The sequence below is a fragment of the Aspergillus multicolor genome (genome assembly GCF_047715735.1).
Source record: "Aspergillus multicolor strain CBS 133.54 unplaced genomic scaffold BDW74scaffold_45, whole genome shotgun sequence".
In the NCBI taxonomy this organism is placed as follows: Eukaryota; Fungi; Ascomycota; class Eurotiomycetes; order Eurotiales; family Aspergillaceae; genus Aspergillus; species Aspergillus multicolor.
Genome location: NW_027395996.1, coordinates 66,870 through 86,303, shown reverse-complemented (window position 1 = coordinate 86,303; position 19,434 = coordinate 66,870). Strand labels below are relative to the sequence as shown.

At 52.8% G+C, this 19,434-nt stretch overlaps 7 protein-coding genes across 7 annotated transcripts; 4 read left to right on the top strand and 3 right to left on the bottom strand.

The window, feature by feature from the left end:
• Positions 1–1,018: 1,018 nt before the first annotated feature.
• BDW74DRAFT_107291 (SMP-30/gluconolactonase/LRE family protein) lies at positions 1,019–2,388 on the top strand. The gene is made up of 4 exons (XM_073721665.1): positions 1,019–1,155; positions 1,233–1,393; positions 1,455–1,601; positions 1,658–2,388. Exons 1-4 carry the CDS (start codon positions 1,123–1,125, stop codon positions 2,244–2,246), a joined length of 930 nt encoding a protein of 309 aa, XP_073578479.1. The 5' UTR covers positions 1,019–1,122; the 3' UTR covers positions 2,247–2,388.
• On the bottom strand, positions 2,389–3,169 carry BDW74DRAFT_107236 (uncharacterized protein). The gene has a single exon (XM_073721664.1). The coding sequence runs from the start codon at positions 3,010–3,012 to the stop codon at positions 2,530–2,532; it is 483 nt and encodes a 160-aa protein (XP_073578478.1). The 5' UTR covers positions 3,013–3,169; the 3' UTR covers positions 2,389–2,529.
• Positions 3,170–7,452: 4,283 nt separating this feature from the next.
• On the top strand, positions 7,453–9,229 carry BDW74DRAFT_107231 (uncharacterized protein). Its single transcript, XM_073721663.1, has one exon. It carries the CDS (start codon positions 7,674–7,676, stop codon positions 9,048–9,050), a length of 1,377 nt encoding a protein of 458 aa, XP_073578477.1. The 5' UTR covers positions 7,453–7,673; the 3' UTR covers positions 9,051–9,229.
• Positions 9,230–9,934: 705 nt separating this feature from the next.
• On the top strand, positions 9,935–11,383 carry BDW74DRAFT_171288 (histidine phosphatase family protein; the record flags this gene model as incomplete). The annotated part of the gene is made up of 2 exons (XM_073727289.1): positions 9,935–9,981; positions 10,036–11,383. 2 exons carry the CDS (start codon positions 9,935–9,937, stop codon positions 11,381–11,383), a joined length of 1,395 nt encoding a protein of 464 aa, XP_073578476.1.
• Positions 11,384–11,553: 170 nt separating this feature from the next.
• Positions 11,554–13,507, top strand: BDW74DRAFT_107221 (uncharacterized protein). Its single transcript, XM_073721662.1, has one exon. The coding sequence runs from the start codon at positions 11,725–11,727 to the stop codon at positions 13,390–13,392; it is 1,668 nt and encodes a 555-aa protein (XP_073578475.1). The 5' UTR covers positions 11,554–11,724; the 3' UTR covers positions 13,393–13,507.
• Positions 13,508–13,596: 89 nt separating this feature from the next.
• BDW74DRAFT_107218 (uncharacterized protein) lies at positions 13,597–14,214 on the bottom strand. The gene is made up of 3 exons (XM_073721661.1): positions 13,981–14,214; positions 13,830–13,894; positions 13,597–13,777 (listed from the first exon to the last, which is right to left on the bottom strand). The coding sequence occupies exons 1-3, from the start codon at positions 14,121–14,123 to the stop codon at positions 13,701–13,703; spliced, it is 285 nt and encodes a 94-aa protein (XP_073578474.1). The 5' UTR covers positions 14,124–14,214; the 3' UTR covers positions 13,597–13,700.
• A 1,517-nt stretch (positions 14,215–15,731) lies between these two features.
• On the bottom strand, positions 15,732–18,802 carry BDW74DRAFT_171287 (putative GPI-anchored cell surface glycoprotein; the record flags this gene model as incomplete). Its single annotated transcript, XM_073727288.1, has 8 exons — positions 15,732–16,898; positions 17,052–17,374; positions 17,411–17,585; positions 17,622–17,901; positions 17,938–18,238; positions 18,278–18,593; positions 18,667–18,736; positions 18,777–18,802. The coding sequence occupies 8 exons, from the start codon at positions 18,800–18,802 to the stop codon at positions 15,732–15,734; spliced, it is 2,658 nt and encodes an 885-aa protein (XP_073578473.1).
• Between the last annotated feature and the right edge of the window lie 632 nt (positions 18,803–19,434).

Below are 19,434 nucleotides of genomic sequence, written 5' to 3'. Positions count from 1 at the left end.
TGCTTTTTCCTTTTACTCAACCTCGCCGATCGGGAGCCAGACACAGACCTCACGAGGGGCCGGAGAACGGGTGATCAATGCAGAAGAGAATGCAAGTGAACGGCTGTATGTCAGAAGGCTCGATTCCAACTGGCAGACAAATCTTACACAAAGTCCGGCAGGTTGGGGCCCCGGCCGATGTGCCGTGTCACATCCATGGGACAGACGATGTCAGATTCAGGGACCGACGGCAACAGAGACGCGGTTCAGTGACGGATTCCGCCGGTCGGATGAAATCCTATTTGCTCCCCGCTCCTCCATTGTTGCTCCTTGAAGGGAAAAAAGTGAGGCTGCTGGTCGGGAAGTGCGTCATTGAAGTCAGACTCGACGCACCGCAGACTCGCAGACACAAGAGACACCGTGGGCGACCGGGCAAACGTGCAGACATGACTCCGTAACCAGACTGCTCCATGATTGATATTATGACAGGGCTAAAGATATGCGTTTCGACGCTCCGGCACGTTTGTGCGATTGCTTAAGTGCAAGGTAGGTGATACGTCGTCTAGAGCTCTTGGGCGTGACGGCACACGAAGCATAGAAATGTCCGGTTTTGAAGTCTCAATGTGGAGCCGAGTCACATCCCGAATAATTTCGATAGGGATTGGCACGATACGATCCCTTCGGCGGGATAATAATGTAAGCGCCTATACTCTGTACGGGGTACTCAAGAGTATATGGATCTGGTAGCTTACCAGAAAGAGTACAGCGTGACATGGAACCGATCGTCCTGATCGAGCATCAAATTCTAGACAATCGAAAAGGCCAATCCCCTGAGGAAATTTTGAAAGCCGTCTGGAGTATCTCCTCCGTAAAGCATGGAGTATCAAAAGACTACTGAAGAGGTAAACAGAAGCAGAGAGCAAGATTGGAGTCATGTGGTGGGGCTTGGCGCCTTCCCAATCGGCCACGGCTCCAACTCCAACTGCCGACCACCGGCGGAGTTTCTCTCCTGTTGCCTTGCTGGACCATTTAATCGAGTTGGTTTACTGATCGCCTCTCGATGATCACACATTCTATTCCAGTCAAGCCGAAGTCCTCTCAACGGGTCTCTTAGTATCAGCCCCGAGCGAAGCGGAATTACCAATGTCTTCAATGCAAAAGTGGACGGTCTCAGAGGTACGGACTGGAACATCTTATCTCGTTGGCCGTGGCCATTAGCACCGGGTCTGGAATCTCACATCTCTTACCGCTAGCCGTACCTCCCAATCTCCGGGACCTTACTCGAGGGGCCGTTTCACGACAAGAGCAGGAATGAGTTTCGCTTTGTTGATATTTGGGAGCAGAAGTTGTACGCGCTGGACCTTACTAAGGGGCCAGAGTCCCTGAGGGTTCTTGATACACCCGAGTCCATTGGGTGGGTGTTATGGAATGATTCATCTCTTTGGGCCATCCAGGAAGCTAACACGGGAACTCAGGATGACCGCGAATACTGTAAATGCTGGCGACAGCCAGAAGGAACATTTCGTTGCGGCCGCTAAGCACGGATTTGCTTTCGTAAACCGCAATACTGGCGAGCTATCGTACATTGCTCGCCCTTGGGATGAACCGGATAAGCTCAAAAGGTGAGCTCTACTCCGTAGTGTCTTACGTACCCGAGTGTCCCTGGCTAACCTAGTAGGATGCGCTTTAATGATGGGGCGGTTGACAGTAAAGGCCGTCTTTGGGCTGGAGCGATGAACGACCCTAAGGTCAAGAGTCCAAGCAGTGAAGGAGTCCTTTTTAGGCTGGACCTTGACCTGAAACTGAATCGTATGGTTGAGCAGTTGACGATACCGAACGGCATCGGCTGGAACATTGCCAATGACACGATGTACTTGACAGACTCCCCAACTGGTAAGATCTTCGCCTTTGACTACGACGAGAACACCGGCGACATCAGTAACAGGAGGGTTCATTTCGACCTTGGAGAACCACAAGAGCCTGACGGGTTTGCCATCGACACCGAAGGGTGTATTTGGAGCGCAATCTACGGGGCGGGCAAGGTCATCCGCATTGACACCAACGGAAAAGTGATTGGCGAGATATCGCTCCCCACCAGAAACATCACCTGCCCAGCCTTTGTGGGCACAGAGCTCTTCATAACAACTGCCAAGGACGATACCAACGATGACCAGTTCCCCGAGTCAATCCGGTACGGAGGACATCTCTACAAAGTCGATGTGGGCATACGAGGGCAACCAAAACATGAGTTTCAACTTAATGAATGACCGCTGCTTGTATGTGGACGACGAGAGCGAGTGTTTTTGGTATACGATTAAGTTTGACCATTTAGATATCATCAAGGCAGACTATGCCCTTGGACCTTGAAGCGAGACCCTAGGACCGCCCCCCCTTAAATCTCAAAGGATTCCATGCTACCCCTGAACGTTTGTTTATCATGAACAAACAGCCACACGTATCTCTTAGCACCTGAAACGGATTCAATATTTCTTTGATCTAGGGATCTCACTCAAGAACTGTGTAACGACCTTCAAAAGGGGTAAAGCCGAATCACGGTTGTGCTGAGACCATCAACATCAGCTCCTGCTCTGCACTAAGTACGCTTTGGGGCATATTCTTCTCAAATCTTGCCAAGGCCGAAGCTGATATCCTCCGTACCACTACTATCACTCCGTACTGGAGTTGCTGGTGTGTCGTATCGCAGCTGCAGAGTCTCCACTCCTGGCCAATCCGCCGATCTACCCAAATAAGTACGAACAAAAGTACTTCTCCATCCAGCTCATGGTACGACCCACGTTTGTGCACCTTGAGGAAAGTACGACTTTTGTACAGCTCTACGGAGGTACTTATCGGCGCGCAGGCTACTGAACGTACCTCATATTTCTGGCAGCCAAATATTTGGAGATACGATCTGTACAGGGCATCAGTACGAACAAGAGTTGAGTATCCAACTGTATGAAGGAACAAGATCGTTATCCCTTTCGAAATTCCTGCGGTCACGTTTGCCTCGGACTTGTGCGATGACGGATGCATCGGTTACCGGGATCGCTCCTTCACTAAGGGATGCAGAGTTCCTACCTTACCTGAGCTAATCTAATCTACGCCAGAAGGTAGACCGAGCGTGAAGAAGAAGGCGTACATGATGCAGCCGAGTCATCGGCATCGGAACCTTTTCGACCCCGTGCGCAGCTACCCTGATCTGGATGCGTTATCATGATCAAACCTGATGAGTGATGCCCCTCTTCCACCATTATTCGTCTCGTTCACACCCCACACTTTTGGAGGGTGTGGTGTGCTACTGCTCGTTACATGGATCAGATGCGACCTCGCGACAGCGTATCGAGCGCTTAACTCGGCATAAGATCGAAAATCCCAGCTGACAAGAAGGAACGACCCCAATTCTGCAAGAGAGCGGTTACAGCGGCACTGAGGATGGGGCCCTGTGGGCAATAATGCAAGACCAACCATGGCGCGCAGGCGATCAATCTGATCGAGATCGAAAGGAACGATTGCCAATGGCCACAAGAGTGACTAAGTGTAACATTCCCAAAGTACACCGACTCGTTGTGAGTGGACACCCTATGGAAACCCGCGATTCCGCGAACCGCAACTTTGGGAAGCGTTGGAGAATCTGCCAATCGTAAAAAACCCTCGGCAATAGCGCCAACTAATGCAACTCTTTTCTCACTCATTCCACCACATTCCTCCTTCTGATATTGCCACGCATCGCAAGCCATTTCCGAACCAGGGGCTGCAAGTAAAGCGGAACAATAATCCGTTGCAATTTGAAGCTGACCGTGGTCCGTTTGTTCTAGCCGGATTCGAGGCCGCTTTTACCGTCTTTCTCATGGACAATGGACCTGATAATCCCGACATTGGCCTGGCTTTTAGGCCCGCTGCCGGTAGATGATCAATGGAACTTAACAGACTACCAGCTCTTTAGGATGCGACGTGCCAGCTGGCACGCCTCCGAGGGAATTCCTTTTATTCATGCGCAACTTGTTATGTCTCAGAAACTGCAAGACGATCCACCTTATGTGCTCCAGAGCTATCGCCAACGTGTTACACACTCCTGATGGCCATGTTGTCGAGCTGTCGGTGGGGATATGCAGCGATGAATGCGGAGTTGCGGTAGATAGAGTAGATCGGCGGCACAGGGACTGCAAGACGTAAGCACATTCTGTTTTCTCCCTGTGTCTCGGAAGCCTTCAACTCAGGGTTCCTCTCGGAGGCTTCTCTCCGACGATGCAGTTGGCGAAGGCGAGCGTGTGAGATTCTGAAACGACAGGCTCACACCACTCATACCTAGAGGTATGGTCTAGTTGATGAATCGGTCCGACCTGTCCTCCGCAGACGCACGCTGTACCGCCGTTACTTTGCGGGGAAGGGCTGAAAAGTTTCATCAACTCAAATGCTACTGCCAACATATTCTCCAGGCCGTAACACCACGCAGCAGGTACCTTTGGTTTTGCCTGTTGCCGCAGCAAAATTTGAACACATTATTCGAATGCATGAGCCCACGAAGGTCAAGACTACAGTGCACGGTAGCCTTGAGCGGCTGGATACTGAGACTCCCCCAGTTTAGGAAGCCTAGAGTCTAGACCCAGCAGCACCTAGACTATTGATACCTCATAACCTGGGCTCTGAAGTATAATTTCATAGCACATCACGAAAAACAAAGGTTCTCCTGTTGGAGGTGCCGGTCCCGACGAGCCCCGGTCACATATTGACAAGCATCGTTGCCTCTTTACAGTTATGCTAACCATACCTCGTGCTATGCAGGGATCTGTTCTGGGGAATACCATGAAGTACACACGGCAGCGGCGATAAAGGCTATTGATAACCTTTCGAGCGGCATCCTGCATATCCCCCCGGTATCTGCAAAAGCCTTAATGCCAAATTCGAGGTTTTCAGACCATTAGACCGCACACAAGTCGATATATATGGCCAGCATAGTTTTTTCAAAGCTTGTTGCTTCTCCATTTGATGCCCAATGATGAATCGAAAAAGTGCTCTCAATTAAGAAGATGGCTCCCTTTGTCAAGTTGGACCTGAACAAGTCGCCGACAATTCGGCTTTACTTGTCATGAGAGTTTTGTCCCACATCAAATCACGATCCGGGAGTCAAGCTTGAATCCTGCGGTCCCCGCCGGGTAGCGAGTTCTGAGATTCGCTCCGCCGGCCAATGGATGGGCAGGCACCAATGGCATTCCGGCAATCCTAGTAAAGACACGAAGGTTCCGTCTTCTGGTATCCAAGTTGGCCGCGGGACATCCAGATTGACCCGATAGGACGAGAGTGAGTCAGTGACGATCAATCACAGAAAGAGTACGAAGTCGCTGGCTTAGAGCCGGCCGAACTGGAGATAGACGGCGCCAACCTTGCTAGCCGAGGAAGCAGCACGATCCTCGGTGCCACCCACATTTATGCAGAACATCATGAAAGCCGAGCCATACATGCCTCGTGCTTTAGCCACCCTAGCCTTGACTGAACTTCAATTAAGGTCTCGCCTGGTGCGGAGTTGAGCGCATAGGCCGAGGGTACTTCGCCGAGGAAAACCCCAGGATCTCACTGAGGAAAAGTAGACCAGTTGCAAACGCGCATAAATGGAGCTTCGATCAGTATCCGAAGCATATTTTGAAAAGTTGGAAATCCGATTTGGTTTTCGGTCTCTTTTCTTTTTCTCAGGGACCCGAATGCTCCTCACCGGGCCTCTGGGATTCATTTTCCACGTCGCTTCTAGCGGAAGTCGACGAAACTGCTAGATAGGCCACTCTGATCAAGTTTCTTTGTGCCGCGGAACTCTTTGGACAAGTAATTGTCGATAGTTTGCTAACAGGTGAGCCGAGTGACTCGACGCTCGCGTTGCTGAGTTGATTCGGGTTTCAGGGGAGAGCAGATTAGATTACCAAGAGCCAGGTCCAGCGGGGAGACACCATCACATTCCATCAGCGAGCAATATCAACGAAAAAACGAGTCGAAAATCAGCCTTGTGATGAACCGCGGGGAGAACGCTCACCCCGACAGATTGTTCTAGGGAAGACCCGCCCTCCAGGAGCTTTGGGGCCAGGCCACCAGTAGTGGTCTGATGCTATCGCGAGTTCTCGAACACGGCTTAGAAGCTCGCAAGTCACAACGGTACTTCTGTCGCAGTCCTGTCGGGTATGACAGAAGCGGTAAGCAACCGGTGGTCGATAAATAAGATTCTTGATAGGGATGCTGGGGCCTTTTAGGCGTGGGAGCCCACCGCGAGGCTTCCTGGTAGGAGTAACCGCCGAGCAGCTCAGTAGTGACGTGCAGGGCCAACTGGCCATCCACGAGTGCATGGGGAAAAGCATCCAATCCTTGGAGACTGCGGCCTCCACTATTTCCGACCATGACCATGGTGACGGCGCCTCTTAGGTGCTCCGGGTCACTCACGATATTTCCCCAGCCCCATCGGGCCCCGTCCCCCTGCTAGTTGCCTCTTAGTGCCAGCGCTAGGTTGCTCCTAAAGAAATTCCTGGTCGGCGACCAATGGGACCTCTGCCAGAGGTGCAACACTCGATGAGCGTCCGCAAGCATGTCATAATAACACGCCGATGCGAAAAGCTCGAAACAATAAGTCATTTGCGTCACATCCCCCCAGTGCCGATACACGTTCTCCGCCCAATTGAGGTCTGATATCCCGTCTCAGACGCTTTGCTTTGTCTTGGGGAAACACAGCCCTGCTTCCTCCCACTTCCCTTCAGGGCGAGGCACAGCGTTAGCTGTAGCAAATGGCACAAAGTACGTGTCTGAGCCTGCTTGGCCGGCTGGCAGGACGACGCTGGCCTTGAAGGAGAAAAACCGTTGAGTCTCCCTCGTGAGCCACGTTCAACACGTGTATGTTCGATACCGTACTGTACGGACAGGTACATGACATGCTTGCTTTTTCATTTTCTTTTTTGGCTTCGATATTTAAATATTATTTTTTAATTTATTTCGAGGTAAAAATGCTCTTTTCCCTCTGCTCTTCTATGATGGTTCATCCAATACCTCACCCTTCACACCGCTAGGATGTGATCCTCAACAGACAAACTTCCGTAACGGCTCACGATCATCCTGTTGACTTAGCTGGCTCTGCTGTAGCTGTGTAGTAGATTCTTAAACCCATATCCTCCCCGTCCTGCTTCTGACCCCATTTGGCCTGTATATCTTCTCTCTTCTCTGTATATTCATCAGCAGCATCACTTCTACTCCTTCGTCCCTTGTCTTCTCCTCTCTGTTTCATACTTTTATTATATTACAATCCTTCGCGCATATCCCTCACTCTTAATAAACTTTGCCTACTCTCGTAGTACGACTGGCGAGTGTGCTGTCCTTGCTACCCAACAACACACGACACCAAAGGGGAAAGCCGGAATCAACCACCGTCATCCATCATCTGCCTCTTCCTCCTCCTTTTTCTCTTCTCCCTCGTCTTCCCGTCTCTACCCTTCACCGTGGCTACCCTTGGGATCAGCGTTTTGAACTCCCCCTCTTACTCCTCCCATCATCAGGTGCATTCACGCCAATATCATTCGCTGTCTGACTACCACCTTGACCAATCCGCCACCGGCTCCCTCTCTCGTGCTCCTCCCCGCGAGTCTTCTTCGGCTCTTCCGGAGCGAGAGGGGGCCCCGCTATGCCCCGGGTTTTCTCTGCGGCAATATACTCAAAGCAACGCGGAGCATATGTCGAAGATCCCCGCGGTCTCAGGTCCTTCGCCAACCGATGCACACTCGCTAGAGAGCCGCGGCTCGCTCGAACGGAAGAGACACCATGCAGATGAGGACGACTTGTCTCCCACCTCTGAGCGTCGTGACTCTCTGCGCTCTCGGCCGCTTTCCTGGCATCCGTCTGGGCCTGTGGAGCCACCGTTTTCATCGCAACATCGCTCGATAGGAGTCACTTCGATCCTGAACCCGTCGGCAACGGAAGGAGCTGGTACCAGGACGGCGTCTGTAGACGGCGGCCGCGAGAGTCTTGGGGAGAGGCTGTCGTTGGACCCGCCGTCTCATTCTCGGTTCTCCCCTTCCTCGATGCATCTCCCCTCCCCTTCTATGCACACAGCAAACCCTCCACTCTTGCCATCTGGGATGAGAAGTCACCAGGGCATCTCGCCTGTTTCGCCATCAGCTCGGTTTCCCGGGGCAGCAGGATACTTCCCTTCGAAACCTGCTCCCGGTCAAACTCCGCTGGCTCAACAGCTGCCTCGACTGCACACGGTAGCCCCTAGCTCTCCTCTACCGATGATAGAGACTGGACATCCCACGCCCCTGTCTGCCCATCACCACCAAGTTTCGACGCACTCGACATCAACCTATGCCAGTCATCGAGCGAGTACGAACCATACTCCTACGCCTAGCTCCAAAGAGACCAGTCCAACCACGCCCGTGTCCGTTTTCAGTCAATTGGGTCGGACATCGCCGGCTCTTGCTGCGGCCCCTGGCCAGCCAGCTCCGGGGTACATGAGCAATCCTTCATACGCGCCGAGGGACCCCATCACTGGGGTGGTGATGGAGACAGGAAATGTTGCACCCCTAGGAATGATACCTTGCTATGTTGACCACAAACCGGGCTCCGCTACCCAGGCAGAAAAGCGCAAGGCAAACAGCAAGGCGTCGAGAAGGTTCCGTGATAGGAAACGCGAGGAGCTGATGATGCAGCAGAGGCTCGCCAACCAAGAGGAAGAGATCCGGAAGCTGTCGCAGGCAGTGCAGAAGCAGGCTGATGACCTCCGCGTTATCGTCGAGCAGCGGGATTTCTATCGCTCTGAGAGAGATTACTTCCGAGACGAGGCATCTCGCTTTGCCCAGGTCCCTGCCCGACCGACGTCTCCTCAGCTCAACTCCGAAACAACAGCCGGGTCGGACGTCAAGGCCGAAGAAGCAGCAGAAGCACCCTCCCACCAACGCACATCCGGACCTCTCGCGCCCGCACCAATGCCTGCAAGGAACTGGGCCGCCTCATCATCATATTCAACTGGGCAGACAGAACGAGTCGCACTGGACGGGCGACAACCAAGATCATTGCCTCCGACGCCTGGTGCGTGGGATCGCACTAATTAATAAGAGGACAGAAGGCAGAACGTGACGAGCTGTGTCAGGAACCAGCTCCGATCGGAGGATAAGAGTGTTAGGGGTCGATCTTGTCTCGACCGCCACTTATTGTCTTATTCCATCTGCGCCGACAAGGCCTGGAGCATACTGAAAAGTATTTTATACATGTTTTCCTTTCCCAAGCGAGAAATCATACTGCATTGAAGGAATATAGGGGCATTACATGGTGGCTTTTGTCGTTTCTCCTTCACAACGCTGGCGCATCTTCCTCTATCCTTTGCTGTCAATACACAATTAGCAAGTCTTGGCTATATTAGCAGTTGCAAACAACAGGGACATTGTTCGATTTGACGTGGGCTTTTGTTTGATGGCTAGTTGGCGTTTGGTTTGGTGGCTGCTTTGCGCTTTTGTACCCCGAAAACAACATTCTCATCTACTCCCATATCAGCTCCGTTTGGCCTGATGATTAGACTGTATATTATTATGAATACAAATTGCTTATAATTGCAAATTTGACCAGGATACGGAGAGTAAGGCCGCGAGAGGCCTAGCGCAACCTGAGGCAGCCAACCGTTGACGCGGGATGGCCACGTGCATTGCCCCCCAGCCTATCATCCTCCTTACATCGCCCTTGCGTGTCTCGTCTCCGAAGGTTGCTCCACGCTGCACACATAATGGCCCGAAATATCCCTCCTCCATCCCGCTCCATCGCAGCTGGCCTGCTATTCTACTCCGATAGCGGACCAAGCTAGATAGCACCGTTGAACCACGCTATCCCAGGAGATGCAATTGAGCCGACGATGAAGGGGCTCCAGCCGGTACATAAATATGGCCGCCCAAGGCCAGGTCGGAGGCCCGGGGTGAGGAGGAACAGACTCACAGTCGTCTTGGCCATGGCTTTCTTCTCAATCTCGCTTTCGCTCTATTACCTGCTCTCGGGGTAAGCTTTCCTCTGATGTTCGTTCCTTCTTAAGTCGGTACTTACCTGCTACAGTGTCTCTGCCCAACTCCCGGTTGTCCAGAACCAGTCCTGCAACTCGGTCAATGGCGGATATCAGTGTTTCCCGCAGGTCTCGCACATCTGGGGCCAGTACTCGCCGTACTTCTCGCTTGAGCATGAGTCCTTTATCTCCCAGGACGTCCCGCATGGCTGTGAGGTTACCTTTGCGCAGGTGCTCTCGCGACATGGGGCTCGATACCCGTCTGAGTCGAAGTCTGCGGCGTATAAAGAGCTGATCGAGGCTATCCAACGGAACGCGTCTTCGTTCTCGGGCAAGTATGGCTTCCTCAACGAGTATAATTACACCCTGGGCTCAGAGGACTTGACGACCTTCGGCAAAGACCAGATGGTTGACTCGGGTGCCAAGTTCTATCGAAGGTATAAGGATCTGGCGCGGAAGACCACGCCGTTCATTCGGGCTTCTGGGTCTGATCGGGTTGTTGCGTCGGCGGAGAAATTCATTGATGGGTTCATAATTGAGAAGCTCCGTGACCATGGCTCTAAGAAGGTTGCTCCTGTTGTCAATGTGGTTATTCCTGAGATTGATGGGTTCAATAACACGTTAGACCATAGCACCTGCACATTGTTCGAGAATGATGAGCGGGCTGATGAGATCGAGGCGAACTTCACGGCGATTATTGGACCTCCGATTCGCAAGCGCCTGGAAAAGGATCTGCCCGGTGTTGAACTTGAAGATAAGGACGTCAAGTACCTCATGGACATGTGCTCCTTCGACACCATGGCACGCACTCCTCACGGAACCGAGCTGTCTCCCTTCTGCGCCCTCTTCACCGAGAAGGAATGGGTGCAATACGATTACCTGCAGTCTCTATCAAAGTACTACGGGTACGGCGCTGGTAGCCCCCTCGGTCCAGCTCAGGGTATTGGGTTCACCAACGAATTGATTGCTCGACTGACGCAGACGCCGGTTCGTGACGAAACGACCACCAACCATACGCTGGACTCGAACCCGGCCACATTCCCGCTTGACCGGAAGCTGTACGCTGATTTCTCTCACGACAACAGCATGATCTCCATCTTCTTCGCGATGGGCTTGTATAACGACACGCAACCGCTGTCTATGGATTCCGTGGAGACGGTCGAGGAGATGGATGGCTATGCAGCGTCTTGGACTGTTCCATTCGGCGCAAGGGCATACTTCGAGGTGATGGAGTGCAAGAAGGAGCAAGAGCCGCTTGTGCGTGTCTTGGTGAATGATCGCGTCGTTCCTCTTCATGGCTGCGAGGTTGACAAACTCGGACGATGTACATTGGACGACTGGGTACAAGGCTTGAGTTTCGCGAGGTCTGGCGGAAACTGGAAGACTTGTTATGCTTCCTAGTTCTGGTCTTACTATCATGTTTTTGCAGGAAAAAGAGGTCGATGGTGACTGGACTGTTTGTTTCTTTATCATTAGAGGTGTTACGCGTTTGTTTGTTCTTCCAGGCTTCAATGATGTCAATATCAGCGCAGTCACCCTTTCACTGTTTACAATATCCCGCAAATGTGCGCACTTTTATCTTCGGTTAACCCATCCTCCCACCAACACAATGTTTCTTGAAAGATCTGTCATGTTTTTCCCTTTATTTTCCTACAGGTCATCTTTCCCCCTCTTCTCGCCGCTTTTCCATCCCATCGTGGTCGACAAACGTACGTCTCTCTCCAGCTCTACCCGCCATCAAGATGGCACAATGCCAGGAAACTGAGGCTCTTGCCTCCTCTGATGGCCTCTTCGTTCTCCAGCCTCTAGAACAGGATGAACTCATTCCTCGCAAGCCAAGCATTATTCTAGTCTGTCCCTCAGGCTCAACCTCCTTCACGGAACGCTATTTCTCCATCCTGGCGAAGATGCTTGGTGACGCGCACCTCATCTACGCACTCAATGTCGCCGATATTCACCGTGTCCTGTGCAACGAGGGCATCGCGGACTCGATAGCTGGCTTTGTCGTCACTGATGCGAGAATCATGGGGGTTGATACTGGGTCCGGTGATGGTCCCAGTGTTGGTGTTACTACTCGTGCCGCCTGCAAGAATAACTGCGCAGACCAAGACGAGGAGATGGTCGCGATGTCCAATTTGTTGAAGGATATTGTCCACGGTAAATATGCCTATGGCTACGAGAAGCCTCAAGAGAAAAAACCCAAAAACGCCGGTCGTAGGAACAGGGGATTGATACCTGAATTTCCCACGCCCGACACTGAGACCAGCGCCAGCCATGACTGCAGCAATAGACGCCCTCGTCATACTCCTCGCCAGTGGGCCGTCGTCTTTGCCTTTGACTTCCCTGCCCAGGCGGCATGCCACCCTCTCCGCTTTGGCAAGTACATGATGGAGACATTTGGACTGGGTTGGCGCATTTGCGGTGCAACACAGGCGAAGTGGCAACTCGGTGTCAACGAGCAGGGCCTTAGAAAGATGGGCGAACGTGTGTACAGAGGCGACAAGTATGAGGTTCGCTGTGTGTTCTTGGACGGTGTTGTGGAAGATGATAAGGTCCTTATCGTCAAGAAGAAGAAGGAGCACGATCCGAAGAAAGATGACAGCCAAAAGGAGAAGCAGAAGGCTAGTCGCTGCCTAATTCGAGGACGCCGTCGGAACGAGACTAATGGGCACGACGAAATGGAGATGGCAGAGCGTGTTTCTAGCGACGAGACGGACAACACCACAGGCGAAGAACCCAAATTCACCATCGAGCGCGTCGAAGTCGGCGATCGCCGCGGCGGATGGAAACTGGCTGCGGACAGAAACGGTCCCTTCTTCCCTGCTCCTGGCGAGGACTCCGAAATCCTTACGCCCATGCTCAAGGCTGAACTTCGCCGCGAGGAACGTGACTGGGCTGATGACGAGCTCACCACCGGTGAAGAAGAAGATGACGCCGACACCGACACCGAAGTCAAAACCGAAGTCGACGAGGGCGGCTACGAAGAAGATAACGAGGACGAAGACGACGACTCAAACAGCAACAGCTCGTCGGACGTGGAGGCGTGCACCGGCCCCAAACTCAAACCTACCCGCTACATGCACACCATCTACGTCAACTTCCCTGACCAGCGCGGCTCGAAGTGCGAGTCCGATGCCGACGACGTCCAGTCCCCCGTCAAGAAGAAGCAGAAGAAGAGCGACAAGCCCGCTCGGCGCGTTGCCAACTGCCCCGTTGCCCTCCACTCGGTCAAGACCTGGTTCGAGAAAGAGAATCGTCGCGTCAGTCTCTATGGCTTCGTCGGCTTTGTCGGCCACGTCGAAGATAACCGCTCCATGGCAAGTCTGATACTGGGTATGTGCGGCGTGCGCAATATTAGGCTCCTGCCTTCGGAGCTTGCGGCTTGGATGAACGAGGGTCGTCTTAGATGAGCTGGGTTCCCACTGTCGTCTTGCCTGCCTAGGTCTGAAAGTATTTGTTATCAACTGTCCTGGACGAACCTCCATCTGTTTTGACTGGCCTTGCCCCACAGCTTGAATAATGATTGAGAAATCTCCCACGATGTATGATTATTAGGAACGGGAAACGAACAACTGCACTGGGACAATATGTACTTATTAACCAAATGATAATTCTTCTGTTCTAACGCCATGCTCAAACTCATGCTTATACATACATATACAAATCTCGGCACTGAGACCGGTAGTAATACAGACACACATACAAGCTCAAACAGCTTCTATTCCTCACCTCCCTTACTCAGAGTCGGCGGATGGGGAGGCGGAGGCAACCTCTTGCGCTGCTTATTCTCAACAGCTAGAAAACAGTCAGCTAAGACTCCTTCAAATGATTGGAAAGGAATACTCACTCCTCTCATACAAAACCCAAGACGTATAAAACAGAATAGGCAGCGCCACGATCGTCGAGATCCACCTGCGTTTATTGTCAGCAAAACACCTTAAGAAAACAGTTTTCGCAGCCACAAAGCTCGGAGGACGAGCTTGGGTAAGTAAACGTACCGCCTCGATGCAGCCTTATACTCCTTCGTCTGCCGGATGTCCGTGACAGGCGGATTTGGCGCTCGTTGCCGGGTGCGCGGGTGTAGATGGGGGTCTACGACGACGCGGGGCCTTTGTGCTTGTTGAGGGTGTGCTGTCGGCATTTTTATTGTTTCTTCCCAAGGCTTGTCTTAAGCACGGCTTGTATTAATGAGTTATTTTGCTTCTGAAGCTTATCTGTTCTGGATTGGAGCGGTATGTTCGGTGGAAATTGGTCGAAAAGATCGCGATCTGATCCGTTTGCTGGGATTGAGTGTCACGTGATGTGTTGCCACTTTGTATACGGACGATAGATAGACAACATCTCCAGACGTACCAAGGGTTTATCTGTCCTATGAGCTAGAGTAGCTCAGGATAATAATGCTGAGTCTATGGATTCCCCTTCCTCGTCAAGGCGTGGTAACGCTGTGAAGCAGAAGGGTTCGTACATCGCAAGACTCCCGCCTACACTTCGCGGCACAGCGTGTACGAAGTCAAGAGTAGGATCCGGCTGATAAGCAGTAAGGTTGCGTCTTCCTCAAGCTACTACTTCTGTCATTCTGTAATGCAGGTACGATGGACTGCGCCTGATCGCTCCTTCCCCTTCTTACGAGAGGAATAGTCGCTCCTTCCAAATCGACTGCCTAGGCAGAGGGTCGTGCCTTCCTTCTCTTAGCCGCCAGTGCTGCTTACAAGGAAAGTGCGATCGCTAGTCGTACCTTCCTAGCCAACTATCAAGAGGGTCGTACCTTCCTTCTCTATCAACTCTATACTACTTAGAAGGAAGGTGCGATGGGCTGAGGCGAGCGCTCCTTCCTCTTACGCCAGCCAGCAGTCGCACCTTCCTTATCAAATACCAAGAGGGTCGCGCCTTCCTTCTTCACAGCAGCTATACTGTTCATGGGGAGGTGCGATGTGCGACCTTTGCTGGGTCGCTCCCTCCTCTCCAGGACGTGTAGCAGTCACGCCTTCCTAATTAAATACCTAGAGGGTCGCGCCTTTCTCCTCTACCATATGTGTGTACCTCTCACAAGGAAGGTGCGATGGACGGCCCCAGGTCGCTCCTTCCTTTTACGCCAGGCAGCTGTGCCTTCCGAAGTAGGTGCCTCGAGGGTCGCGCCCTCCTTCTTTGCTGTACGTGTACTTTAAGAAAGGAGCGATGGACCGAAGGCAGTGCTCCTTCCTATTTAGGTATCTTTCAAGCCCGTGCGATGTCTTCGTGCACCGTCTGGCCGCAAGATACATACATACACCTTGAAGCAGGCCTAACAGATCATGGCCCAATCGTAACCAACATTACGCTCGTTCAGTAGTCCAAGTAGACAAGAAACGACGCACAGTGAGTGTCATTAGATCTATCAAGGCCGTTTTGGCACTGGTCCACTCATGAATTCATTCTATGATAGACACACGAAGTCATAACCATGATAAGAAAGCCGAAACCAAAGTAGATTGAATCCTAGAAAAAGAAAACAGGCCCCAGTAACATGCATAACCGACTTTAAAAAACGACAAACTCCCAGGGCAATATGTAAGATGGTAAGGAACCAAAGTACGTTGAGTTCGAACCGCAGACATCGCTATGCTAGACCCAACCTGTAGGGAAGTAAAAGCCACCATAACTCCGAAAGGAGAACCATTCCGCAAGCGAAAGCGACTATGTAACAGGCAAGAGAAAAAAAAAAAAAAAGCGAAGTTTAGGACAAGATGAGAAGATAGAATCCGACCCCAGCTCAGTGCTTGTGAGTCAAGTTGGCGATATTCATCGGATTGCCAACAGGCCGAGATGGCGTCTCAAGCGTATCCCCATGGACACCCGTAACGGTTTTCAAAGGCGTTCCCTTGCGCCGTGCATGGCCCATCTTAGCACGTTCAGAGCGCAGGGCGCGTTCTTCAGCGTGACGCTGGAAGCCCGCCATCAAGCCTTCGGTGGCGCGACGACGGGGTCGGCCGCCAGGTGTTGTTTCGGTTGGGGTTGTTGCTGAGCCGGGCGTTGTTTGGGTGTTGGATGCGTCGGTGGCTTTGGCGGGGGTGGAAGACGCGTTTGAGGTCTTCTGTTGTTTCTGGATTCTTGGGGACTGCGTGGTTGTGGTGTCCTCGATTTCGGAATGGGGTCGTTTCTTGGACTGCGCGGTGGTTTTGGCTTCGAGGTTTGCGATGCACTGGCGGAACAGGCTCTTCTTGGTTTTGAACTTGAACTTGAGGTTGAGAGTTGGTTTGTTGGGATCTCGTTCTGCGTCTGATCCTGCTGCGCTGGTGTCTGTAGAGGTGGCAGGGCGCTGTCTTTTTGCTCGAGGTGTATCCGCGGACTCGGGTTGATTAGGTCCTGATGTATCCTCAGGGCGTTGGCGTTTGCGAGACGGTTCAGTCACGGCCGGTGTCACCGGTTCCTCCTCCTCTTCCTCGGGCTCGGCAAGCGGCACGGGTGGCTTACCAGCGTCATATCTGTCAATCATGGTCTGTATATTCTGGGCCGACATGAAGCGGGAGACCCAAATGCCTCGTGCACGAGCTTCCTCCCTAAGTTTCATTATAGCCTTCTCCTCCGGGACATTCTCAAGCAGGAAGAATTCTCGAGAGCGGGGGACATTTCGATCTCCAATGCGTGGCGGGTAGCCCATGGCGCGGTCCTTCTCTGCCTGGACCAAGGAGCGCACGCGCACAGGAGGCATGAGACGGTTATCTCCGTAGGTGTGGTTGGGACGGAACCACTCGTACGTCGGTGGAATCATGACGAACTCTTCTTCGTGCTTGTTGACCTGACCTGTGTGGTGCCATCCGTCGTCGTCAGTCCACGGCTTCGTAGCTTGCACATTATCTGAGTATGGCTTGCTCGAGGGTGGCGTACTTTCTCGTCCACTCTCCGCTTCTTCCTCAGCGGACGGAATTGCGACTTCTTGCTCGTGTTGCTCTTCGTTTTCGATAACAATCTCCTCCTCTGGTTCCGTCTGCATTTCCTGTTCTTGCTCTTGCTCGTCTTCCTGCTCTGGCTCCTGCATTGGCTCTGCTTCTGGCAACAACTCTGGGTCATTGTTCGGTTCTGGTTCTTGTACAGGTTCAAGTTCGGGTTCCTTCTCTTTCTGCTTCTCTTTCTTCTGCGCGTCTACCTTCTGCTGCAACTCCTTGATCCATGCATCAACCTCTGGCGGAGAGACGAAGCCCGGAGCAGCCGCTTCCGCAGCGAACGCGTAAATATGCTTCGCAAAGATCATGATTTTAGATGTGGGTGGTGGTGTGGATGTTGGCGCTGGCATCTGCTGGGCCGGCTGCTCATTGGTTTTAGATTTCGGGCTCGCCCCAGTAGATTCTGCAGTTGCCTTGACAGATGGCGCGCGAGTGCGACGGTGCCGACGCTCAGACTCTTGCGACTCCAGTGCTCGAACAGTCGGCTTTCGTGTACGTCCGGACGTACGTGCTGCGTTGGAAGTAGTGGTGGAAAGGCTGGTGGGGGAAGTAGGGGCGTCCATATGACCGTCAAGCCCAAAGTTGTTGCGGTACATTTCGGAGTCATAGTCGAAATGGTAGTCTCCGTTCTCAACATCGGCAGGGACTTCGATGCCGTTTGCATCACCATTCGGGGCTGCTTGCTGGGCGAGTAGGGTTTCCAAGGGTTTGCGGCCCACGTTCAGTGTGACTGTGTTGCTTCTCTTGTTTGGCGAGCGAGATTGGTTCTGTTCGGCGTTCTTGTCCTTAGTCGTTGTGCTTGAAGTCTGCTTTGAGCTAGGGGTTTCATTGGTCTTGGTAGATTTGCGATCACGCCGGCGGGATCTAGTAGCAGTGACCGGTGTCGTAGTTTCAGGCTGCTTTGCTGGGGTGGCGACAGCGGCTGTGCCATTCTCTTGCGGCTTCGCCTTGTTCGTGGAGATGGGGGTGGTGTGGGCTTTTGCAGCTGGCGATGGCTTGCTGATCTTAGCACCAGTGTTGGCGGCGAGCCTGGACTTTCGATCTCGACGAGAAGACTGAGGGCTTGAATCGCGCGATGCAGTAGGCTTAGCCGGAGTGGCGGCGTTCTCCTGGTCCACTGGCCCATCCAGACGAGTGGACATTCTTCTGGTCTGAGGACCTTGAGAGATCGCACCGCCCATAGCTGAGTCTTTGGCGATGTCTTTCTCGGATTCGGCTTCGACAGTCGTATTTTGCTGCCTAGTTTGAGGCTTTGGTGTTGCGGTTCGCTCAGACTGCTGTCTGGACTGAGCTTTCTCTGAAGCGGGGGGTTTCGAGCTAGACCTCGAGGGAGTGCCTAACTCGGTTTCTGCAAAAGGTGAATCCAAGTGAGGACTTTGCGTGCTTGACTGAGCCAGGTTGCTAGCGCGGGTTGTTCTTGCAGAACTGTGCGACTTGGAGGCTTGGAAGGGCTCAGAAAAGGCTCTGTGGGTGGGAGTGTCTGTTACACTTGATGGAAGAGTCTTGTCTTCAGAGTTGATTGCGCGCTGTGTTCGACGGCGCTTTGCAGAGGGCAAGATGTCGTCAAAGGTGGAAGTGAGGGGAGTGGGGGGGAGAGAGTACGAGGACTGAGTCAAGTGGGAAGTGGAGAGTTCAGGGGCTGGGGCTGGGGCTGTTCGCTGAGAAGCCCTAGATGAGCTTCGACGAGAGCGCTGAGAGAGAGAGAGAGTCAGAAAGAGAATAGATGAAGAAGAGAGAAAGCGATGGAAAGAGGGAAATTAATACCAGAGTCAGGTCAGGCAGAGCGGCGGGGGAGCCGAGTTCACGAGAGACTGAAGCCCTACCAACCACTGTGCTGTGTTAGTCTGGACAATGCCATAACAGCGACCTGAAACAATGCAGTGAATAGGTGAATGGTCATTCTTACTTGTGTCAATTGCCTGCACTCAGAGTATGCGCAAGACAGCCAGAACTGCCTCTGTCTGTGATTGTCTACACTAAAACCCTCCCTTCTAGTGTCATACAATTCCAACTAGGGCTCGGGTTCAAGGGCTGCAGGTAGTGTTTGCACCTCAAAAGAACTCAACTAGGACTCTTTTGAGACGCAAAATGGGATGTTCCGCTCGACTTAGGATCTACCAAGGCAGCCGTACAGGTCAGTCGGTGCGCATAACCAGTGCTGGCGGAGATTCTCGGATCTAGGGAACCTCGACTCCTGCCCAGCACAGCCTGCAAACAGGCCGCCACCCGACTTACAAACGACTCTCAACTGTCCCCAGCAGTGTATTATGACCCAATCCACCGTTCTAGGCTACCAGAGCGAGGATGCGAAGCGGGAGCGGCGGGTTTGTAGGGGTCGCAGGTGAGGCGATAGCGAAGGAGGCGCAACGTCAGACAATTTCACGGGCGCAAAAGTCCTCCTCGGATCAGCAAATCTCACGGTCGGGCATCGTGGAACGGTCGGTAACGGGCTTCCGGGACGGTCGAGGACGCAGTTGCAGCGGTCGGAGGAGGGTAGGAGCAGGTGCTGGAGGGAAAACGCAGGCTGTCGGG